This window comes from Falco naumanni, chromosome 8 (assembly GCF_017639655.2).
Source record: "Falco naumanni isolate bFalNau1 chromosome 8, bFalNau1.pat, whole genome shotgun sequence".
In the NCBI taxonomy this organism is placed as follows: Eukaryota; Metazoa; Chordata; class Aves; order Falconiformes; family Falconidae; genus Falco; species Falco naumanni.
Window position 1 is genome coordinate 33048620 of NC_054061.1, and position 21150 is coordinate 33069769.

A 21150-nucleotide genomic window follows, 5' to 3' on the forward strand; every position below is an offset into this window, starting at 1 on the left:
ACTGGCATGGCACCGTGCCCTGCATCCCACCTTCAGCTGGGAGGCAAGAGCAGGTTGTAAGGCTTGGGCTGCCGTTAGCTTTCCCCTGGGGTGAGGTTGGATTTTTCTAGTCTACATGGAGGGTAGAATCCAGCAAGCCTTGTATCTGTGTGTCGCCAATCTGCATCCACCTCTTGGTGGCCTTGTGATCCTCCTGCATCCAAGAGGGCCCTTCATCCTTCTCATCCTCACCACGTCCTTGAGAAGTTGCTCAGTTCCCAGGTTGGTCATCATTCCTGGTGTGGCCATCAGCCAGCAAAGCTCTTTGGCACGTGCTTAGTGTTAAGCACGGAGAGTAGTTCCCTAGGGAGCTCTTCTTAAGTGCATTGCTGGAGTGAGGCTCTGGTCAAGGCACCTGGACCAAAGCCCACCCTGCGGCAATGGGCAGCATCGCTTGGCCCCCAGGGACACGTGGCAGCCCTGGCTGCTCCTGGCATAGCCTCTCAGCATGGCAGCACCCCTTTTCCTACTCCCTACTCTGTCTTCCTGGTATTTATTATCCTCTCCTGGCTGTGGGAAGCAGGTCCTGGGCTCAGAACACTTTGGAGCAGGGACCTGTCATTTTGTTCCCAGGGTCCGACATGAAAATACTGCCTTGTTTTCTCCTGGGTCTGCAAAGGGCCAAAGTCCTCCACTCCTGGGGCAGCCGGCTCCTGCTGCACATATGCTTCACACTGCCAGGCATCACTTTTTGATGTGTGTTGAGGTTTTGTGGAGAAAAATCTGTGCTTCAGCCCATAGTTCTCACAGTTTTAAGCACAATCCTGAATAATCACTAATACCAGTATTTTGGGGTATTTTTCCCTGCAAGATCCATTTAAGTCAAGTACAAGTCACTGAACTTACACAGGGAGTAAATAAGCTACATGGAATGACATTGGTTATACATGAGGTCAGACAGAATGAGCTAATGCTCCATTCTGGCCTTGACATTAAACTTTTCAGAAAGCAAAATTTCATCCTGCAGCTTCTAAGCTGCCAGCACCTTTCCTTGCAGAGGAGCCTGAGCCCCAGGGCTGCACAGCACTCTGCACCTCGTGAGGCTGCTCACCCCCCGACTGCCAAAGTGTAGCCCTGCTTGGAGGCAGTTTTCTTACATTACCAGTTTTAAATGAACACGGGCAGGTGCTGGGGGCGTGTGATGGGATGAGAAAGTCGTATGATGGATTGTGATGCCCTGGTTAACATGAAAAGGGTAATTAATATCTCTCTAACAGCAGTGGGCTAGCTTCCCTGGAAATACTGCCCCATGTGAGATTTTTACCAGTTGCCTACCTTGCAGTCAGATTCTGTGTTCCTGGAATTATTTGTGTGAGAGCTCTGGAGAAAGGTTCACACTAGAAATTAAGTCGCGTGCTTACAAAAGCCAGCAGCATCATCGTTCTGCGCTCTCCGACCCTGGTTCTTTCCACTTAACCAGCACTGTACTCACTGCCACGGCTTTTTTCCTTCCCCCCCGCTCCTTTCTTTTTTGCAGCCAGGATGTTTTTTCTTGCCTTTTTATTGTTCCAGTGACCTAGCAACTCCACTTTGGTGGAGCCCTGCCAGGAGACTTCCTCCCCAAGCCGTCTGACAGTCTCCAGCAGCACTGCCCTCGCATGGGAGCAGAAGTTAAAATGACACCGGGCTGGGTCGCTGCATGGCTTTTGCTCTGGCTGCCAGTGCAGGTGAGGGTACTGCTGCCTTCCCATTGAGCAAAGCTTCCAGGTGACTTTAAAAACCCTGGAAGGAGGAAGGAGAAGTGCTGCATGGGTGATATTTTCTGTAACGATTCTGCAGAACGTTAGAGAAAAGCCTGCAGGGTTTTTGAAGTGCATGCGGTGGCGCTGGGATTTAGTGTTCAGGATCCATGGTGCAGGCAGGGTGCTTGGAGACATTTCAGCATCACAGAGCAGCAGGAGAGGGGGAAGAGAGTGCTTAGAGAGCTGTGCCGTTCAGGAGGTTTCTTTTGGCTTATTTTTATTAATGTGTACTGAAAATGGTGAGAAAGAAATCCCTTTGGTAAGTGCACCCGGGCCCCATCAGCTGGTGCTGGGGCAGAGCTGCCTCCGCACCCCCTGGGGCTGCAGGGGCTTTTCCCACATTAACACCTGGGACACTTCTGAGGTAGAACACAAACGAGCCAGCATGCAGGCAAATACGGCTGATTCAGGCTTTCTGCTCAGGGAAGGCAGCAGGGACATGGGTCTTGGTGGGACCCTGTGGGAGCTCTCCGTGGCCGCAGCCTTGGTCCCCTCTTCGCTGGATGGCTGGATGACTGGGTTGGGATTTTACTGGAGCCTTGGCATGGTTATGGGGCTTTTTTAGGCGTATGGGTAGTCATGAGACAGCTTATCCCTGTTGGAAGTGGACTTGCATTTGAACGTGTTTTCCGAAGACTTGACAATAAAACAGGACTTCTTTTTCAATTGAGTTGCCAAAAGCTATTTAAAAACAAAAGCTCGTGAAAAGAGGATTAAGGTGCTGCTCTGAGCCCTGGGCTGGTGGTTTTCAGGGAGTGTGGGTCTGTGTAGTGCCAGGGATCTGTGGACTGAACCCAAACTGTCCAAGAAAGATGAGTAAGAAGCTCAGGGCTTCGTAGGCTTGCGCTGGTAATCTGGGGGCCTGCACCTCCCCGCGGAAATGTTAGGACACCAAAAAGTAAGAGAATGGAAACCACTGGATAAGCAGGACAATATCCTGTCCCTGCACAGGGTTTTATCCCTGGTTGCAGGCAAGCTGTATGCATGCATCCCACACTTTTGGAAAGGACCACAGGTTTTTGTGTGGTCTTTATTTTGGAGTACCTGTTTCTCTGCTTTAGAGTACTGCTCTTAAGAGCAATAGTTGGATCCTTTTTTTTGCTTATTGCATCTCTGAGCATCAGGGTCTGGGATCATGAAAAAAATGGTAGGAACCAAAAATGACCTTTAGCATCCTCTGCAGTTTTACAGGTCCCAGAGGGGAGGTGGTGTGGAAGTGTAGCATAGTTTTGTCTCATAAAGCGCAGTGCCAGCAAAGTGCCATGGCCTGGCATAGGAGGGGCTGGGAGCGATGCTGATGTCCCCAGCCCTGTGGGCACACATTACCCATAGCAGCCAGGAAGGTGTTAACCACCTGGACCCTGGCACTCTGAGCTTGCAGGGTCTGCTGCTGGCATTAAGCCCCCATCACCTTTCTCGAGCTGACTTATTAAAGCTCTAGTCACTGTTGGTGGCTGCATAAATCCTTTGTATGAGGTTTAAAATGATTTAAAGTCCTGTGAGTTGCTGTCCTGTTCTACCTGGCAGCTGGTGGGGAGAGGACGAGGAGCATGAGGACCAAAGCAAGGCGCTACCAGGGGATGTGTCTATAGGGTACCCCAGCCAAACCAAGCCCTGCAGTAGGGTCAAAAGTGCTAGCAGGGCTCCCGCACTGCTTCTTTTCCCCATCCACCCTCTCTCGCCACCTTTCTTCATCCAGCCTGAATAATTCCTTTTATTAATATTGAAAGAATTAGCAGAAAAGGGTTGACTGCATGTGGTTAAAAACCTCTCACATTCTTCCAGTGCTTAGTGCACACGAGGGACCTTCCCTGAGCAATATTATCAGCGTGTTTACGCTCAACTGACCCGTCTCAAGTATGAATATTTTTTTTCTAAGCTCCATTTCAGCCCCCCCGTTCCCCCCTCCCTCCTCAAACGGCTTCTTTCAGGGCAAGAACAAGGAAGGAAATTGAAAATCCCAGAGAGCCCTGGACGGTCCAGATTTAGGGCTGTAGCTTTTGTTCACACAAACTCACTTGGCTCCTAACTGGCCTCCACCCATGATCCCGACATCCGCAGCAGCCGTTCAAAACACAGCACAGACCCGGCCTCGACCCCGGCGGGGAGCGGCAGCCACCCGTGCCACCCGCTGCGGGGCCAGCAGCCCCGGCTTTGCTCCCTGCCTCTTCTCCCTTGCCGTCTGCCTTTCTTTCTAAGCTTTTCCTACAGCCGGCATGGAGTTTTCTAAGTTGAGATGAGGTGGGTTTTTTTTTCCCTCCATGAGCCTCGGATGATGTTAAGATTATGCAATGTTAACAGATGTGGACTTTATAATTATAGCTCTCTGTCCTCGGGAGGAGCCTGCTTTAGCTTTCCACGAGCTCTGCTCACCATGGGATGCTCCCACGGTGGCCGTAGCCCTGGCAAAACAGCCACTGCATGGGCGGCCGTACCAGGAACGGTCCCCTGGGAATCGCTGACCTCCTGAGGAGTCGCTGCTCTGGGGTGAAGGGCTGCTCTGGGCAGCCAGGCAACTGCTCTTGGCTTTCTTTGTGTGCAGACACACATTACATTTGTGTTCCTTGGTCAAGTGAGTCTTTTTGTGGCCTTTGAGGAGATAAATCCCTTCTGCAGGAAAGCAGCGGGGCTGGTATAGCTTGTGGTGTGCCCTGGTTGGTTGTGATGCTCCTGCCAAATGCTGTCTGCGGGGATCCTGCTCCCCTGGCGTTAGCAGGATACATCCTTCCTCACTACCTGCCCTAAAATGTCTGTGAGCGATCACAGCCACTTGCAGCATTGTGCTTTTTGGTGTTGTGCTGTCCCATGGTTGAGCCTTGAGCATTGCCGTGACATTGCCCCAGCAGCAGGCACCTCCTGGACAGGGAAGTGCCTGTGCTGCGCCCTGGGATGGAGACAGAAAATCACTGGTCCACAAGGGATTTTTCAGGAGTCTGACAAGGTAGACATCCAGCTGCGCTGCCAGGGGCAAACCCAAAGCCTTGAGAAATTGGCTGGAACTTGATCTGTTTGTCCTGGCTGCATTATAACTCAGCTCCCAGCAAGCCACGGACTTGTTATGCTTGTGAAGAAAAAGTAACTCCGAGCCTCGACCTGTCTGGTGAGCATCACTGCTAGTTTTAACTGGGAAGGAAAACACCAGTCCGGCGGGTGGCAGGAGGGTTTTGTGCTGGAAGTCAAATATTTCTCGACAGCTGTGGTCGTGTGGAGTTAAACCGTGGAAAGCAGCTGGCAGCTTAGGACGTGACAAAATTGTTAGTGACAAATCAGTACCTGAGCTAAAGGGCTGCTCTGCTTTAAGCCTTTAATGCATCAGGGGAGGCCAGATGGTTTTTTTGGAAGAAGTTTTCATCTGCTCTGTTCACTCCAGCAGAGGAGGGTCATCTTTGAAGGCTAATTTCTGCAGGGATGTCAAAGAGGAGATTACAGTGATCTGGCACTTCTGGAAGGCTTGATGGCTGTGTGATGAGCTGAGATTTCTTGTCTGTTTTGTTGAAGAGACTGATTTTTTTGAGTTTCCTTACTGCATGCTGTGGGTTGAATTTTCCAGCACAGCTCATGCTCTGCACCCACCAAATGGCAGAGCTGAGCCCATGCTGGCGTGAAGTTTTCCTTCCTGCAGCAGGACCTGGCATACCTTGCAGGGCAGAGATAAAAATGCCTGATGATTCTAAAAAGCCTGTGTAAATAGTACCTTCTTATTCAGCCCGTCTACTCCCTGACTGCACTCAAAGTCAGGTTTGCTAGTGCCCATGGTAAGGGGAAGGGTTTTGCTTCGGTTTATTCCCAGCAGCTCTGCAGAGCCAAAAGAGGATAAAGAGAACTCCGAGGTGGATTTGCAGGGCAAACAATGACCAGACAAGCAACCAGCAGCATTTTACTTTCAAACCAGTTGCATTCAATCAAGGGCTATAGCTGAAGGCACTGCTTGCTGGCATTTCCAGGGTTATTTTTAAGAAGTGGCAATTAAATGCCTGCTGCAGTGCCCCATGATGTGTTTTAGCATGCCTGGCCAGAGCCCTTGTTAACAAATGACTTGGCAACCTGAGAAAGCATATTTCCCTCTGTCTATACTCGTCCCCTAAGGGTTTCTTTAAGCATCTGCTGCTTTGCCTTTTTCTTGTGCAGAAAAGCTGGCTGCTGAGGCACAGTAAGCACGGGTTGGTTGCACAGCTGAAAGCTTTTAGTGAGAGGGGAATGGGGAGAAATCTCCAACACACCCAAATCTTTCAGCATCAGGGCTGCTATAAATGGACTTGTGGGCTACAATTACAGGCTGGGTATTGGCTTGCCAAGTGTCCCCTGCGACTTTGCATCCCCTTGTCCACATGGCGACAACAAACAGCTCGTTAGATGGGACAGGAGTGGCTCACAGCAGGCTCCGGATGGCAGCGGCTGCCTGCTGTGCTCGGCATGGTGGGCATCACAGCTGCCGGTAAAGGCATCTGAGGGGTCCTGCTCCACTGCAGCTCTTGTCTCCTTGGGCCTTTTGGTGCTCAGACTCCCAGGATGAAATGTGGACTGTCTTACCTACACATCTCTTTTTTTTCTCGGTGAGTTCCCACTGAAACTATTGCAGATGGATAGAAGAGACCACTCCCCAAATTGCCACCTTTGGTGTGGCAGGTATGGCCACCCCAAAGGAGACAGGCGAGGTGAGGAGGGGTAGGTGCCCGTGGGTGTTTTGCCGAGGCTAGGCTTTCTTACAGAAAGTGCTTGGAGGGGAAGGACAGACACGCAAGGCTTAACCCTCAACATCAGACCTTTTGGACAGAGATTGAGTGATGCCTTCAGCTGCTGCTGGTGTATCATCTGCGGCCCTGTTTGAGATGCCATATGTGTAACAGGCAGGACATGTTCCATAGCCTGATGGATCTCTGAGCTGCAAAGTGGGGGGAGTTCCCCTCCCAAAAATATGTGACTTTGCTCACTTTCTTTCCAATTTCCCTTGCCAGCCTCCCATTTTGCCCACTCAGACAGTGGAGTGTGCGCTGGGCTATTCCAGCCCAGAGATTGTGTTTTGGTTACAAGGAAGATAGGCAAAGCGGGGGTCTTGCTAATTCAGGTGACACAACCATTATTTGAACTTGCTTTGACTTGTTGTGGGCTCTGACGAGCATCCGAGGCTGCAGTGCTGGCCAGGCCTCAGAGCTGGAACGTACATGGCAGGGACAGATGCTTCTGATTGTCGTGTGATCGACGTGCAGGGAAGTCCTGGTGCAGCCCTGGCTGGCACTGGGGGCTGGAGCCCCAATTCCTCTAGCAAATCTCACTGGAACTGCTCATGGCAGCTGCCACTAGATGCTCTGCTCCAGGCGGCATCAGACTGGATGGCAGACCCAAGGCTGAAGCTACAGCTACCGCACCGGGTCCTGCTGCTGCTGCTGGTGGTCTGTGTTAATGATTGAGCTGAGAAGTTGGCTACTTCAGTCCTTGCTTAGGGCCCAGTTTGGGAACATGTTGATATTCTAGAGATGCACACGGCCATCTGTGCGCTTTTGGAGATCCTGTAAAGCATGTAATGCCTATTGATGTCCCTGGGAGAAGTAATTTTTTGGTCCATGAGATACAGCAGATGGTAGAAATGCAGAAGAAACTTGTGCAAAGAAGGGATGTGATCACTGCCGTGACACATCAGCACAGTGGGGAGTAAGTAGAGGGAGGGGAAGAGCTAGTTAAGCTAAAGGGTAATGCTGACTTGGGAATGAATATTTATTCTATAAATGCATTTATTCATTTTCTAATGAAATGAGAAAATTATTCTGGATGATAGGAGAGGTGGGAGTTTGGAGCAAGCCTTCCAGCAGGAGCAAGAGAACAGACTCAAGCACTTCAGGATGGAGCAGGGGCTCTGGCCATGTTCACTTACAGAAAATGGACCTGATGATGCACAGACTTCATCTTGTTTCTTATGTTCTGGTAGACATTGATGTCAGATACACCAAAATGTCCATCACCTTGGGGTGCTTCAGCACCTGGAGGGCCAGTGTAATCCACACCATACATTGATGCCTTCTTCCTGGTGCCTCGTGGTGGCTGGACGGCTTATGCCAGCCCTCCTGTTTGCCTGGTGGTTCTTGGCCAACTTCGTGCTAGCTCTCTGGAGGCGATGGGATACAAGGTCAGGCATCCAGCCAGCACGGCCTGAGCAGAGAGAGGGGGAGAGCTGTGAGTCCCTCCCGCCATCACCATGGCCTCGGGTTGGGGCATATGGGCTGTGCTGGGCTCCAGCTGGCCATCAGCTCTGCAGACCTACACTGTCCTCCTATGGACTCCACTCTGCATGTATCTCCATTGCTTACTTGTTTAAGACTCTTTTTGCTCCTGTAAAGATTTTTTTTTCTCCTAACACACACACACACACAAACCAATCCGAAAAACCACGGGGGTGCTGAATTGAATTAACCTTGTGCACAAAGGTGGGTTTTGGCATTTGGCCTTGCAGACCAATCTGATTTTCACTGGTGTGAATCCAAAAATAAATTTCATGTCTGTGTTTTGATTATGCAAAATTTTCTCTAGTGTAAATGAGATCAGAGCTTGGCCTCGGTGTCCAAGCTGAGCCTGCATGTCCAGCGCTGATGGGATTTTAGTTTTTTTTCTTGTTTTTCCTTTCAGTCATTGAAAGCAGCCATCAGGTGAGAAGTTCAGACACAGAGATGAGGACTTCTGGTGCTCTTGCGGACAGCATGGAGCTGGTAACAGTGCTGGCTGGGAGCAGGGAGCGGGCATTGCTGCCTACAAGACACAGTGTGGTGCCGGCAGCAAGCAAGGTCGTGGGACACATTGGTCCCCCCTCCAGTGATGGGGATGTCACCCCACCAGGAGCAGGACCACCAGAGAGCCCATCTGCTGGGACAGACACCCACCTGCCTGCCTGCAGCCATCTTCCTGGTGAGTTTTATGGATGTGAGAGCCCCTGTTTGCCCTACCCAGACCATGGACCCAGAACAGCTGGTGCGTTAAGAAGTATTCCTGCCCTACTGACTAGAAATTCAGATTTTGGGAAGAAATCAAATCACAGGAAAGCTGGGTTTTTTTTGTGGTTTTTTTTTTTTCCAATGCTACAATGAAAATGCTTCTTGGGAGCTGCCATTGTCATTTTTCACCACTCAGCAGCACCCCAGAGAGTCCTGCCCATCCATGGAGCTTGTAGGTTGTGCACAGAGCGGAGACCCCTGGGCATCCCCACACATCCTCCCAGGAGGAGCTGAACCCCATTGTGAACCCAACCTAGATTATAACTACCCGAGCTAAAAATACCTGACTAACTGCATTGTGATTCGTAGCTGAGGTTCTCGCGTGGAAATCATGCAGGTGAACGCTTACCTTTGGGGTTGTTCATAAGCTTTACCACATTTGGTGGGACTGTGTTCCTGAGTAAACCCATGTAATTTTTTAAGCATGCACTAAAGTAAAACCTGTTTCCCACAGCAGCAGGACAAGGCTGTGCTGATTGCCCTGTCCCCACTTCATTTTTTTTCTTAATAGTCCCAGATGAAATAAGTGTCTTGCTGAGTTAGGAGCATAGAGGTTTTCTTTGATTTTTTAATTCCTCAGTTTTTTTCCTGCTTAGGGACTAGAGTATGGAGCTAGCATGCTCAAGCTGCCAGCTGCTGGCTGTCCTGGCATAAGTCCTTACTGCTTTCTACGTTTACTTTTTTAAAAAAAAAATCTGGATTTCTTTTGCCACACACAAATGACGACAAATTTTGAAATACACATATTTTTTTTGTGACAGAAACCCTCTGTTCCCAGCAGTCCCTCATGTGCTCTGTGTTAAGAAGAGGAAACCCGGGGGATGCAGTTGTGACCCTACCTATTGTGCATGGTTGGGCTGGGTACCACAGCGGGTGATTCTGCTGCCACCCCAGCTGAGAAAAATTAACTTGTCCAGCGGGAACATGACTCTCTCTGCATTGCTTTCCAGCTGCTGGAAGCCAGCACCATGCTGCGGGCAGCCAGGAGAGAGGCAAGAGGGCTCTGGCTTCCCCCAGCACCCCTGCAGCTGCCAAGGGGACGCTGCTGGTTTTGGCAGCTGTCACCACTGATTCGCCTGAGAGGACACTGGGCAGGCGCCCCGGGGCCTGGGAGGTGACGGGGTTTGACAACTCAATGAGGACAGTGCTGCTGCCTTCATCCACGGAGACCCATCACCCGGGTGAGCCATCCCAGTTCAGCCTGGGAACAAGGTGGATGCTGTTCCCTGGGGAAATTAGGCATTGGTTAAGCCTGGCTCTCCTGCACTGCCAGAGCTTTGTGTGCTGGGTCCAGCCCTCCATCCCCACTGTGTGCTCAGGGCAGTTTTCTGGCTTGCTTCGTGCATAAGAGTGGAGAGAAGGATCTGTAAGGCTTCTCCTGGCCTTGAAAATTATCAGTGAATCGGTGCAGCTCCCGAACGCAAAGCTGCTGTAGACAGAGTACAGGCCAGGGGACTGTGGGCTGTGGGGGCAGATGGAGAGTGTCAGCGGAGGATGTTGGGTGGGCAGCTCAGCCTGTCTCTGACCTCTCATTTGCTTTCCCCCATTGCCTTGCAGGCACTGGTGGCCCCTCTCGACCGGTGAGCGGCTGGGTGGGCACAGAGCTGCCTGGCAGCCCTCCCACAGGCACTGCAGCCACTTCACCCAGCCCCTCGGGGAGCGGCGGGGGGACGCTGCAGCCCCTCGCCAGCACCCCTCTCCCTGGCTCTCCAGAACAGCCCCAGGCCTCCCCCCAGGCTTCCAGTACCCAGCCTGGTGCAAACCACATCATGCTACACCCCAGGGATGTCACGGGGGACTACACCAGCCCTTCGCTCACAGCATCACCTGCCATGGACAGCACTTTTGGAGGTGAGCTTTGCTGGCCTATGGTTTTGTTTTATAGCTTTAAAAAGCCTTTATGTAGTTATTTCTTTCTTGAAACAGAGAAGATGATGTGTTTTGCACATGCTTTTTCTCTGTTTGTTACTATCTGGATGGTTAGCTGAAATTCCCTGCTGAAAACATGAAAAAGCAATGAGAAAAATAATTTGGTCTAAAAAGCCCCAACATTTTCCATGTGAAAAGAAAAAAAAGGTCTTTGGGCCTCATCGCTGTGTTTTCTGCAGGGTGGGCAACTGCAGCTGCAGAATATCTCACCTGGTTCAGTGCCAGCTGCAGAACAAAGGCGGGGTCCCAGCCCCACCTGAGCTGTGCCCCCCCCGACTGGTGCTGCGGTGGGGTCTTGGGTTGGTAACCCACGCTCATGGCCACGCTGGGTGGGTTTGCTCTTGGCTAGACAGGGTGAGATGTCTGTGCCTCAATGACCTGTACAGGACAACAAACCCAGGATCCCTGGGCTCCATGGCTTCCCCTCATTTGCTTTTCAAGCAGCCAGTTTCTGGTGTTCTCAGAAACGGAGACTTTGCCCCACTGCACATGAACTTATGGAAACCTCCATGTTGCCAGGTCCTTATCCTGGGAGCCAACGCATCTCCAGGGTTCTCATGTTGACACATCCCTTCTCTGTCACAGCTGCTGGGCACAGCATTAGGGCTGCAGAAGACCCAAGGTCTGGTGTCAGAAGGACAGCACCAGGCTCCGCAGCTCAGCCCCTGGCCTTGAAGCCCTCCTCGGTGGCCCCAGCATGGGGACGTTTCCCCAGGCCCTCCATGGAGCACCAGCTTGCCTCTTCTCACCCAGCTTCGGAAAGCACTGCCGCAGGGGAGCTCGGTTAGTCTGTGATTTGTTGGTTTACCCTATTTTGTGCTTCTTTAAGCATTTTCCCCCATGTCCTGTTAAGCCCTGGGATGTGTAGCAAGCTGGAGGCTCATACAGGAACATGGCCGTGGGCAGGTTTCCCCCTTTTGCTGTTTGATGCATGGTCAAGCTACAAAAAGTACTAAGAGAGCCTGGGCTGGTTTCCACGAGTCTTAGAGCAAAGGTGGGATGTAAAGGCAAGTCCCTGCAGTCCTCGTCCCGTGGGATTTCGTGCTGGCCGAGCCACCTTGGCTCTCACAGAGCTGTGCTGCCCTGGCATTGAGCCCTGAGTTTTGTGCTAGGTCTTCCTGTGGTGAGGGGATTCATACCTTTCCAAAAGAGCACTTTGTCCAGATTGAAAACTTCCTATGCTTAATGTCCATATGTGCGCTGTAAGCATCTGGGAAGAAAATGGATCCATCTGTTTATAATTTCATATGTATAAATCCAGATTTTTTTATTGTGCCGTAGCCACTGGAAGCAGCTATGAGCCATCCAACATCTCAGCCACAGAGGGAAGAGTTTCGGATTTCCCTGCCGCCAGCACCTCCGTTTCCACAACAGCCACCAAGGATGGAGGAAGGACGTTAAGGTCTCTGCCAGCCGGCACCAGGCTGGCTGATGGAGCAGAGATTGCCACCTCTGGTACTGAAATCATGGACTCTTCAAACCAGACCTGGTCCCCTGGGATGTCTTTGGGTGCCCAAGGTGGTGGTGGCAGAGGTACCACAGACCTACTGCTCACGGACTCGCCGTCTGCTTCAGAAAGCGCTTCCATGAGTGAGTTTTGATAGCTAGCTGTATAACTCAGATCATTATTTAAAGACTCTTTATAAACAAAATACATCCTTTTTATTTTAAAGAAAGGAGGAATAATATTGTATTTGGCACATTCTGTACGTTTAAAAACATTTCACAGAAATGAAAGTATGGATAAATATTATTCTTGTTGGAAGAGGAGGATAGATTTTCCTTGAACTTTCAGTTGAATTTTGCAAGCAGTAACTTCAGGAGTTCCTATATGGAGACCTTTTTTTTCCCCTGTCTTAATGATTTCCTAGTATTAAATATTTCCGTATTGAATATTCACACATACGTTGACTACATCTACTGATAGCGGGATGAAACCTACCCGACTGTTTTCATTTATGTGTATGCAGTTTTACATTTCTTTTCTCCTTTCTCTAGCCTCTAGCAGCAATTATGAACCCAAGAACATCCCAGCTGCAGAGGAGGCGACCCTGCGTTTGGACACCCAGGATGCTGACATGCCCAGTGTGCCAGCAGGGGCACCAGGGTCCCACACAAGTGGCCACACAGCCAGTGTGGCAAGCGACTTTGTCACCAGCACCAAACCCACCAGCTCTTTGGGGAGGACCTTCTCCTCCTTGGGGGCCAGGACACACCATCCTAACAGCTCACGGGAAGACACCGATCTCCTGTTGCCTCCCGGGGAGCCTTTGCTCACAAGCTCCCTCTCTGCCTCCGAAAGTACGTCCAGAGGTAAACCTGTTAGTCTGGAAGTTGGCTGCTTCGGGGCTGGGTGAGATTTTGCATCCCCGTGCTGTTTTTCTTCAGATATGGCCACCAGTCATTATTGGATACATGGATATTTTTATTACTGGCTGCATCAGGCTGGCACCGGGGCTGGTGGGAAGGGTGGGACTGGATCGCAGTTTTGGGTGAAAAAGTGCAAAACATCGATGTCCTCGCTGCTAATGAAACTCCCATGCTGGGAAAAGCAGCCACTGGTTAGAAGTATGTGCATGTACTTTTTCCCTGCCAGAGACACTTTTGCTGGGGATTTGCAGCTGTCGCCTGGCGCAGCATCTGCCATGCAGGCTGGTCTGTAAGAGAGGCAGCATTTTGGGGGTCCCCACAGCCGCAACAGTGCTGACTTGCCCTGTGCCCTTGCAGTGGTCTCCAGTGAGCTCTACCCCCCATGCACCATTAATTCACAGTTAAGCCCATTGCTTTGCAAGTGGTAGCGCAGCTCCTGCTCCTGGTGAGCTAGTGAAATATTGGCATGGCCGGGGTGCGGTCTGGGGGAGCCCTGGGGCAGCATGCCTGCTAGACTTGGGGTAAAGCTGGCTGGGGTGAGCACCAGGCTGGGGCGTTTCTGAGCATCATACGGGTGAGGCTGTGTCCAGCCCTGTGTGGCTGGTGCTGGGTGAGGGGCTCAGCCCCATGGCCATGCCGTCAGCCTGGTGCTGAGGTGGCAGCTGGAGTCTCTGGCTTGCCACTAGAAAACCTAACCCACGCCTGTTTTAGCTCATCCTCCAGATTTGGCTTGAAGTTAGAGGTGTATACTCCTGATTTCAGCTTGAAAGAGCTGAAATGGGTAAGTCAGGTTTTGTGCACAGCCTGCAGTTAAAAACCGTGGGTTTAAGTTGAGATTTCATGGCCTTTTGTAAGGCACATGTGCTTGAACATAAGGGATTCACCTCTTTGCAGAGCTTGAGAACTTGGTCTATTCAGTTTCTCAATGAACAGTATAAAAATGTACATTACACAAACAATCCCTCAAATGTATAGCTTTACATGTATAATTCCAACCTGATTTTTTGTATCTTAGGTGTCAGAAGCAACCACCAAGCAGTTAACAGCTCAGCGACAGAGAAGAACCCCCTTGCTTCCTCTCCCACCAGCGTCTTCATCTCAGCCACGGCCACTGGCAGCGGGAGGCCCCCGAGGTTGGCCACAGGCAGCAGCTGGTGGGCAGCAGAAGTCTCTACACCCAGTACTGGCACGTACAGGACCCTGGGCACCATCCAGCCTTCATCCGTGTCTTCTGTGAGAGACACCTACGAAGTTCGTGGGCCCAGAGAAATCCTGGATTTCACTGAGAGGGTGGCAGACTCATCGCTAACGCACTCTCACTCCCCTTCGGAAGGTCCTTCCCCAGGTGAGCTCAAGTTAGAAGTGAAATACCCTTTTCCCTGTAAGCAAACAGAGGACTGTTACTGTATCTTGCACTCGCCTGACTTTTCTGTTATGCAGAATGTATTGTTTGAAAGGATGTAGCGTGATTTAGTCTCTGAAATATTTCAGTTCTTGCTTGACCAAAAAATGTGGTTTGGGTTTTTTACAGAAAGGGCACATGTGTGGGAAGTTTCATTAAGCCAAGAAAAATAATTAACTTCCAAATCACGATTCTGTTTTTACTATCTCCAGTTGTTATCTCTATTTTATAGGCAAGAGTACTAAGCAAACAAGGGTTAGATCATGTCCCTACAGCCCCAGGGACTGGACTTCAGTTCCTGCCCTCTGTCCTAACACCTTGGACCATGCTGCTTCCGCGAAATCGAACGAATTCAACAAATTTAAGGCAGCTTGGAATGTGATCTCTGAGGTCTTTTATGCCACGGTTTGGTCCCAGACCCTGCTGCAGTGCTGAAGTGGTGCGATCCCCCTGATCCTCTTTCTTCAAACTTTTTCTCTAAGGCCTTCATGCCACCCAGTGTAGTGCCTTGTCTGAACTGATTTCCAGGCTTTTCTGGGTTGTTACAGGACTTGTTTGTTCTAGCAGCGTGGCGTGCACTCGGGCACATAATGGTGAAATCAAGTGCACAACATTATAAGTTAACAGTTTTTTTATATTAGCACTTTTCTCAGCATCAAACCATGTTTTTTAGAAGACAGATTTCAATAGGAAGGATTCATGTCTTTGAAAATTTCCTATTTTCTCTGGATTGACATCTTTTCTCTATTTTCTACTTGCTGCCTCTGGGGGTTACTGGAAGAAAGCTCATTTGTTTATTTATAATTTCACATGTGTAAAAATGTAAATTGTTTCTTTATCATGTCTTAGCTACTGGAAGCAGCCATGTGTCACTCAGCATCCTGTCAACAGAGAGAAGAACTTATTTCCCTACCAACAGCGCCTCCGTTTCCACAGCAGCCACCAAGGGTGGAGGGAGGACGTTAAGGTCTCTGTCAGCCAGCACCAGGCTGGCCCAAACAACAGAGGTTTCCACCGCTGGTACAGAAACCATCAGCTCTCCAGACCATACCTCGTCCTCTTTGGGTGCCCAGGGTGGTGCTGGCAGAGGTGCCACCATGTCATCCACGGACCTTTTGCTCACAAGCTCACCAACTGCTTCAGAAAGTACTTCCCCAGGTGAGCTCTGACTGTCCTGTGGGGCTTCTTCCTGTAGATCTCAAACATCTGCTCTGTATGGAGGAGTGAGGGCATGCTAGAAGGTGTTAGAGAATGGCATTGGGCGTTGTGGAGGGAAATTTCAACTTCCAGAGAAAAATGCATTAGCGGTTTTTTGCATTTAGTTACAAGAAAAACTCAGCCTTACCGCAAGAGCAGTCCTGTGGCCAAGCAGGAGGCCACACCGGTCATTCCTGACTACCACCCAGGGGTGCAAACGCTATATTTACTGGTGCCATGGAAGCCTGCTGTGCTATGTTTTGAGTGTCGGGGTGTCAGGTGCCGCTGCAACCCTGCCTCGCTCGCTGCCGGTGCTGTGGTGGCAGTGTGGGCACGTGGGCCCCGCAGCTGGACCGCGGTGCTGGAAACTGTGGCAGGGCAGCAAACCCAGCAGTGCCCTCATGACTTATTCTAGTGCCTTCTTCAGGGTGTCCTCCTGTGAGCAGCACAGTCATGCACCAGCAAGGGTTGTGTCTTCACAGTTAGCATTTTCTCTGGGTTTAGATCTTCCGTCATGTCACATCTGTGCCATCAGCCTAAGGGTGGTGGTGGAAGAGAGCATGCCCACCTCTTTCTAGCTTAGGGTGTATAACTCCATTTTGCTTTGCCCTTTCTCAGCAGAAGGGGCCTCAGCAACAGGAGGACGCCTGCCCGATGATCCTCTCACCAGTACACCCAGATCAGTGATAACCACCAGTGGTGGGGAGAGGAGCACAGCACCCATGTCAGACACTCATGCAGCGTCCAGCATGGCAGGGAGCTCTGCTCCCGCTCCACCCCACACCAGCTCCATGGACGTGGTCCTTCTGCCATCCTCATCAGCAGCAGAGCCTGGGAGGCAGAGCAATGCTTCACAGAGCAGTGCTGGACCTGGTGAGCTTCCAACAAAGCCGCTGCCTGCATTTTCTCCCAGAATTTCAGTGCCTTCACCTTCACCAAGTGCTTCAGGTGTGTCTTGTGGTTTTCCAGTTTGTGTGGAGGACATCCCATCCCCTCACCCCCGGTCCGAGCTTCCACTCTCCCTTTCCTAGTTTTAAACCAGATGTGCCTTTTTAGTAAACCAGATGCATGGCGAAGGGCATCTGAGCACTGTGTGGCTGGTGAGGTACTTGCCTCACAGCACTTGGGGCAGTGCTTCCCATGTTGGGTGCTAGATGGCCAGGCAGCTCTTCTGGCTGCCGTGGAGCCTTGACCTCAGCCCTCAAGCTGGGGGAGCCTAGCATGAGATGTGGCAGGGGATCAACAGACTTTTTGCGTTTCATTATCTCCTAGTTATTGTGCTTCAGCCTCAGCTCTGCTGCCAGAGTCACACCAGAGCTGGTTTGAAACCCACTGGTTCACCCAAGGGAATTTTCTGCAGGACGTTCAAGGGCAGGACCTACCTCCCTGCCACTGTTCTCCTTCAGAAATGCTGTGCTCCCCAGTCTGTTTTATTTTTCTGATGTTAAAGTACAGATTGCCTGGGAACACCACTTAGCAAATAAGTGATGCTGGTCACCAAGTGCCACCTCCACTGTGGAGATAGAAATACTCAGATTTTAGTCCCTATACAGGCCTCAGAGGTATTATTAATATACAAAATAAGTATTTTTGTATATATCTATGTACATCTCTGCTTTGCAATTCCAGAGAGAGGAAGAAGAGTTTCTGGTGCTCCTACTGAGACCGTGTATGTCTCGACCACTCTCTCCAGCCACAAGAAGGAGACATCTCAGGCTGTAGCTAGCCGTGGCACGTGGGGCACAACGGCGGAAAGCCCCATGTCTCACCCAGACATAGCAGAGGAGTCCCACACCAGCCCCCTCCTGTCCTCCACGGCATGGCCTGGAGAGGGACATGTCTCGTCTGGCCGAGCAGGGTACCCAGAGCCCAAGGTCACCATTTCATCCAGGGTCTCTACCTACTTCTCAGCCACCGGTGAACCTTCCAGTGAGTTTTTCTGAACTCTGCGATGGCATTTGAATTTGAAAAAACCCCACTGCCTCTCCCTTCCCCTCTTCCGTGGGGCTGCTATGACTGCCAACACGTGTCAGAGCTGTTGTGGGTGTTGTGGGGAGAATTTGTAAGTGGTGGTGATTCTGCTCCTTGGAGTTGTGTAACTACAGCTGTTGATGCTTAACAAAAATTCTCAGGAATGCGATGTGTAGCTTCTTGCTGTAGGACACATATACTACCTGCCTGTGTTGGGGCAATAATTATAAATAACATAAATATGCCATTATGACTCTAATGGTACTGATTGTCCTTCTGTATTTGGACAGTCCTGTTTCTTTGGAGTAGGCTTTGTGTGTTAAATCCATATTTAAGGTGATAGATATGTGAGATCTACTTAAGCTGTATTTAATCTGTGTTTATCTGCACAATGTTATTGATATGCATATGCAAACAGAGCTATTGTAGGGCTCACAAGCGCTCTCTGCTCTGAGATGATAAAATCAGATGCCTGCTTTTCAATCCCATTCCAGCCGTGGGCAGCAGCCACCACTCCCTAAGCAGCTTGAGTGCCAAGGAAAGTGTGTCCAGCCCCGTCACTGGTCCTGCATACGGTACATCCACGTCTGCCGGTGGTGTGGAGAGGATGCTGCACTCGGTGTCGGACGATGCGCTGGCTGGTGCCATGGAGCACTCCACTTCCTACGCTGAAACCGCCAGCTCTCCTGGGTCAGCTCAGCTGGTGGCCGTGGAGCAGAGTGGGACAGCAAATGCCTCTGCCAGCAGTGTGGGCTTCACGGGCTTTGCGACAGAGACGCTCTTCACACATTCTTCCAAGATACCCACTGACTCTTCTTTCCAGAACGATCTCACAGGTAAGCTCATGTCTGCCAGTGTACGCTGCGGGGCGCGGGGAAGTTCACTTTGTCCTGCGTATAATTACCTGTGTTGCGTACATAGTTCTCGTTCATTAGTACATGCAATGCCACCTGCAGGTTCACTCAGGAGAATGTTTTCATCAAAGAACTCAAAGCCAAACCCCACTTAGCTGGAAAATCGTTCCAGAAGGGAACCCATGAACCCAAACAGGGATGCTCTCCTGTTTTGATGGCCACTTTATTTTTTTGCATCCCAACTGGTTTCTTTTGGGTTATGCTTTCACGAGTGTTTCACAATGACCTAAGTCAATTGTAGAATTAACATTTTCAATACCCTGGTTTTTACTTTTAAAGGTTACTGAACTTAGCTGTACATCTGAAATTTGTATTATAATATGTAAGATTTGCTGCACCTTTTATGCTGAATGATCTGAATTTTTGGCAGACTGATGTGCTAGTTGTTTAGGATTTCCTGACTGCAAAGTTTTCAATCATGAGTTCATGATAAACTGCAAATTAACATAATGTAATAATTTCATCCTGCAGAGGCATGAAGTTTGCTGTGTCTAAAAACAAATTGACTGAATAAGTCAGATGTTCTTTAGCTGGGAATGGAGTATAAGAGGGAGGGGATATAAGTTTTGTAAATTATGAGTGATAAAAAGAACAGATGGGTTTTCCTGCTTAGCTTGCCACAAAATATCATGGAATGGTAGGTGCTCAATCACGTTAGAAAAGCAATACTGGAAGAACAGTATTTTAGAAACCTACATGTTTCATGGGAGCCTTGTGTCTATCCGAGTTCACCATTTTAGAATCTAGTAAGGAGCGCAGAAGACTCCTAATTGGATACCATGCTTGGATGGTGCTCCAGATTTTGAGAAGAGCACAGGCCAATTCACAGACAGAGCGTTTCATGTATTTAGCAAGTGATTTTAATACGACATCTAAATACTTTCATATTACTTTGTCTTTCTAATACATTTTGTCCTTTTACTCCAGGCTTTTCAAGTAGCCATCAGCCAGTCAGTAGTGTCGATGCTGAGAAAAGGACCTCGGTTTCTCATACGGATGGCACATACATTTCAACCACATATACCAGAGGAGGAGAAAGGACCCTCCTATCTATCTCGAATAGCAGCACCTCTGCTGAGTCCTCAGAAAGTTCCACCTTTTTTACTGAAATTTCCAATCCTTCTGATTCATCAAAATCTTCTGCGGCACAGGGCAGGGGGGGCAATGTATCCAGTGATGGCAGTTTCATCGAACCATCTACAGAGCCATTGCTGGTACACTCTTCCAAACTGTTGACTTCTGCTTCTGCAGGCAGCGTACAAAACACAACTCTCTTCAACACTGACTCTGAGTTGCTGACCACTGGCCCATCATCTCTGTCTTCATCGGCACTTCCAGCCTCTTCCTCACTGTCGTTGCTGCATCACTTGCCGTCATCAACACCACCACCAACTGATCTGTTTACATCATCAGAATCATCTGAGCCGCTCTCGCCCTCTGTGATGGCATCTTCACCCCCTCTGCAGGCTTTGTCATCCTCCTTGCCCACTTCCTCATCACTTTCTCCATCTTATTCATTAGCATCTTTATTGCCCCTGTTTTCATCACCAACATCCATCTCGCAGTCCAATGATAGTGATCAAGCAAGCACCTCTGTAGCTACAGCTGTGGTCAGGCAGGTGCCCTCCACAGCTGCCGTGGCTGGGAGCTCACCCAGAGGGACCAACAAACACAATGTCATGCGTCAGCCCCAAAATAGCACCACCTTCACCTCCTCTGGCTCTTCTTTCCCTACGGTGCCCATGGAACAGCTTGGTGGACGCATTGTATCCATGTCCACTCCTGTGACTGTAAAGGAGACTGCCTCACTGGGAGCCACCACTGCCCAGGGGGGCAGCTTCGGGAAAGCAACGCCACTGCTCACCATGGCCAACGATGCCTCACGGTCTGGACCAACGGAGGCACCCCTTAGTTCCTCACCAAGTGCAACAAACAACAGCATCATTGTCCCTGCAGTGGCACAGACCACGGTGAAACCTCCTGTGCTGACAACGGTGGCCAGTCACCAGCCAACCTCAGGTGATGCTAGCACTGTGAAAGACCACAGTGCTCAAACACCCACTGCCACGAAGCACATGTATACCACTGGTGAAAGCACAGAAGCTGTGGATCCCACCACTGCAAGGCCTCATAAAGTCACTGAGGAAAACACCCCTGTTACGAGTTCTTCTGAAGCCCCTGCAACCAGCAAGACCACTGCGACCACTGTAACTACTTTGGCTGCTACCAAACCAACCACCATTCCTCCATCAAGCAGCACGACTGGGCTGAGGATGTCATCTCCAGCACCAGGTAACATGTCTAATGGCACTCATCAGTCGTGGGGCCAGGGATGAGGGGGCCAGGAGTGCCTGGCTCCCCCTTCTAGGGTCTTTAAAGGGTTGTGTATGTATGTATGTATGTATGTATGACAGGTCTGTTGTCAGCAGGGTTTGAGGATAAGAGCTCGGTCTCCATGTTGATATTTTTAAGATAAGAGTTTAACAACCAAGCTGAACTTCTGGAAGAGGGTGAACGTTTTGGTGAGCGTTTCTGATCGAAACTTTAAGCTGAAATTTGAGATTTTTAAGAAAATAAAGCTGCCCTTCTAGGTAAATGTAGGATGC

The 21150-nt window shown here is 50.1% G+C and overlaps 1 protein-coding gene across 3 annotated transcripts in view; it reads left to right on the top strand.

The window, feature by feature from the left end:
* Positions 1 to 21150, top strand: part of HEG1 (heart development protein with EGF like domains 1) — a 56098-nt gene that overhangs the window by 11157 nt on the left and 23791 nt on the right. Inside the window, exons 2-13 of one of the 3 annotated variants that reach the window (XM_040603727.1) lie at positions 8400 to 8675; positions 9712 to 9942; positions 10319 to 10612; positions 11276 to 11473; positions 11972 to 12280; positions 12689 to 13003; positions 14076 to 14405; positions 15312 to 15620; positions 16278 to 16607; positions 17289 to 17588; positions 18125 to 18466; positions 19472 to 20836. In XM_040603727.1, the coding sequence (XP_040459661.1) occupies positions 8400 to 8675; positions 9712 to 9942; positions 10319 to 10612; positions 11276 to 11473; positions 11972 to 12280; positions 12689 to 13003; positions 14076 to 14405; positions 15312 to 15620; positions 16278 to 16607; positions 17289 to 17588; positions 18125 to 18466; positions 19472 to 20836 (4599 nt within the window). The remainder of the gene's footprint in view (positions 1 to 8399; positions 8676 to 9711; positions 9943 to 10318; positions 10613 to 11275; positions 11474 to 11971; positions 12281 to 12688; positions 13004 to 14075; positions 14406 to 15311; positions 15621 to 16277; positions 16608 to 17288; positions 17589 to 18124; positions 18467 to 19471; positions 20837 to 21150) is intronic. The other 2 variants (XM_040603728.1, XM_040603729.1) reach the window with 2 other exon arrangements.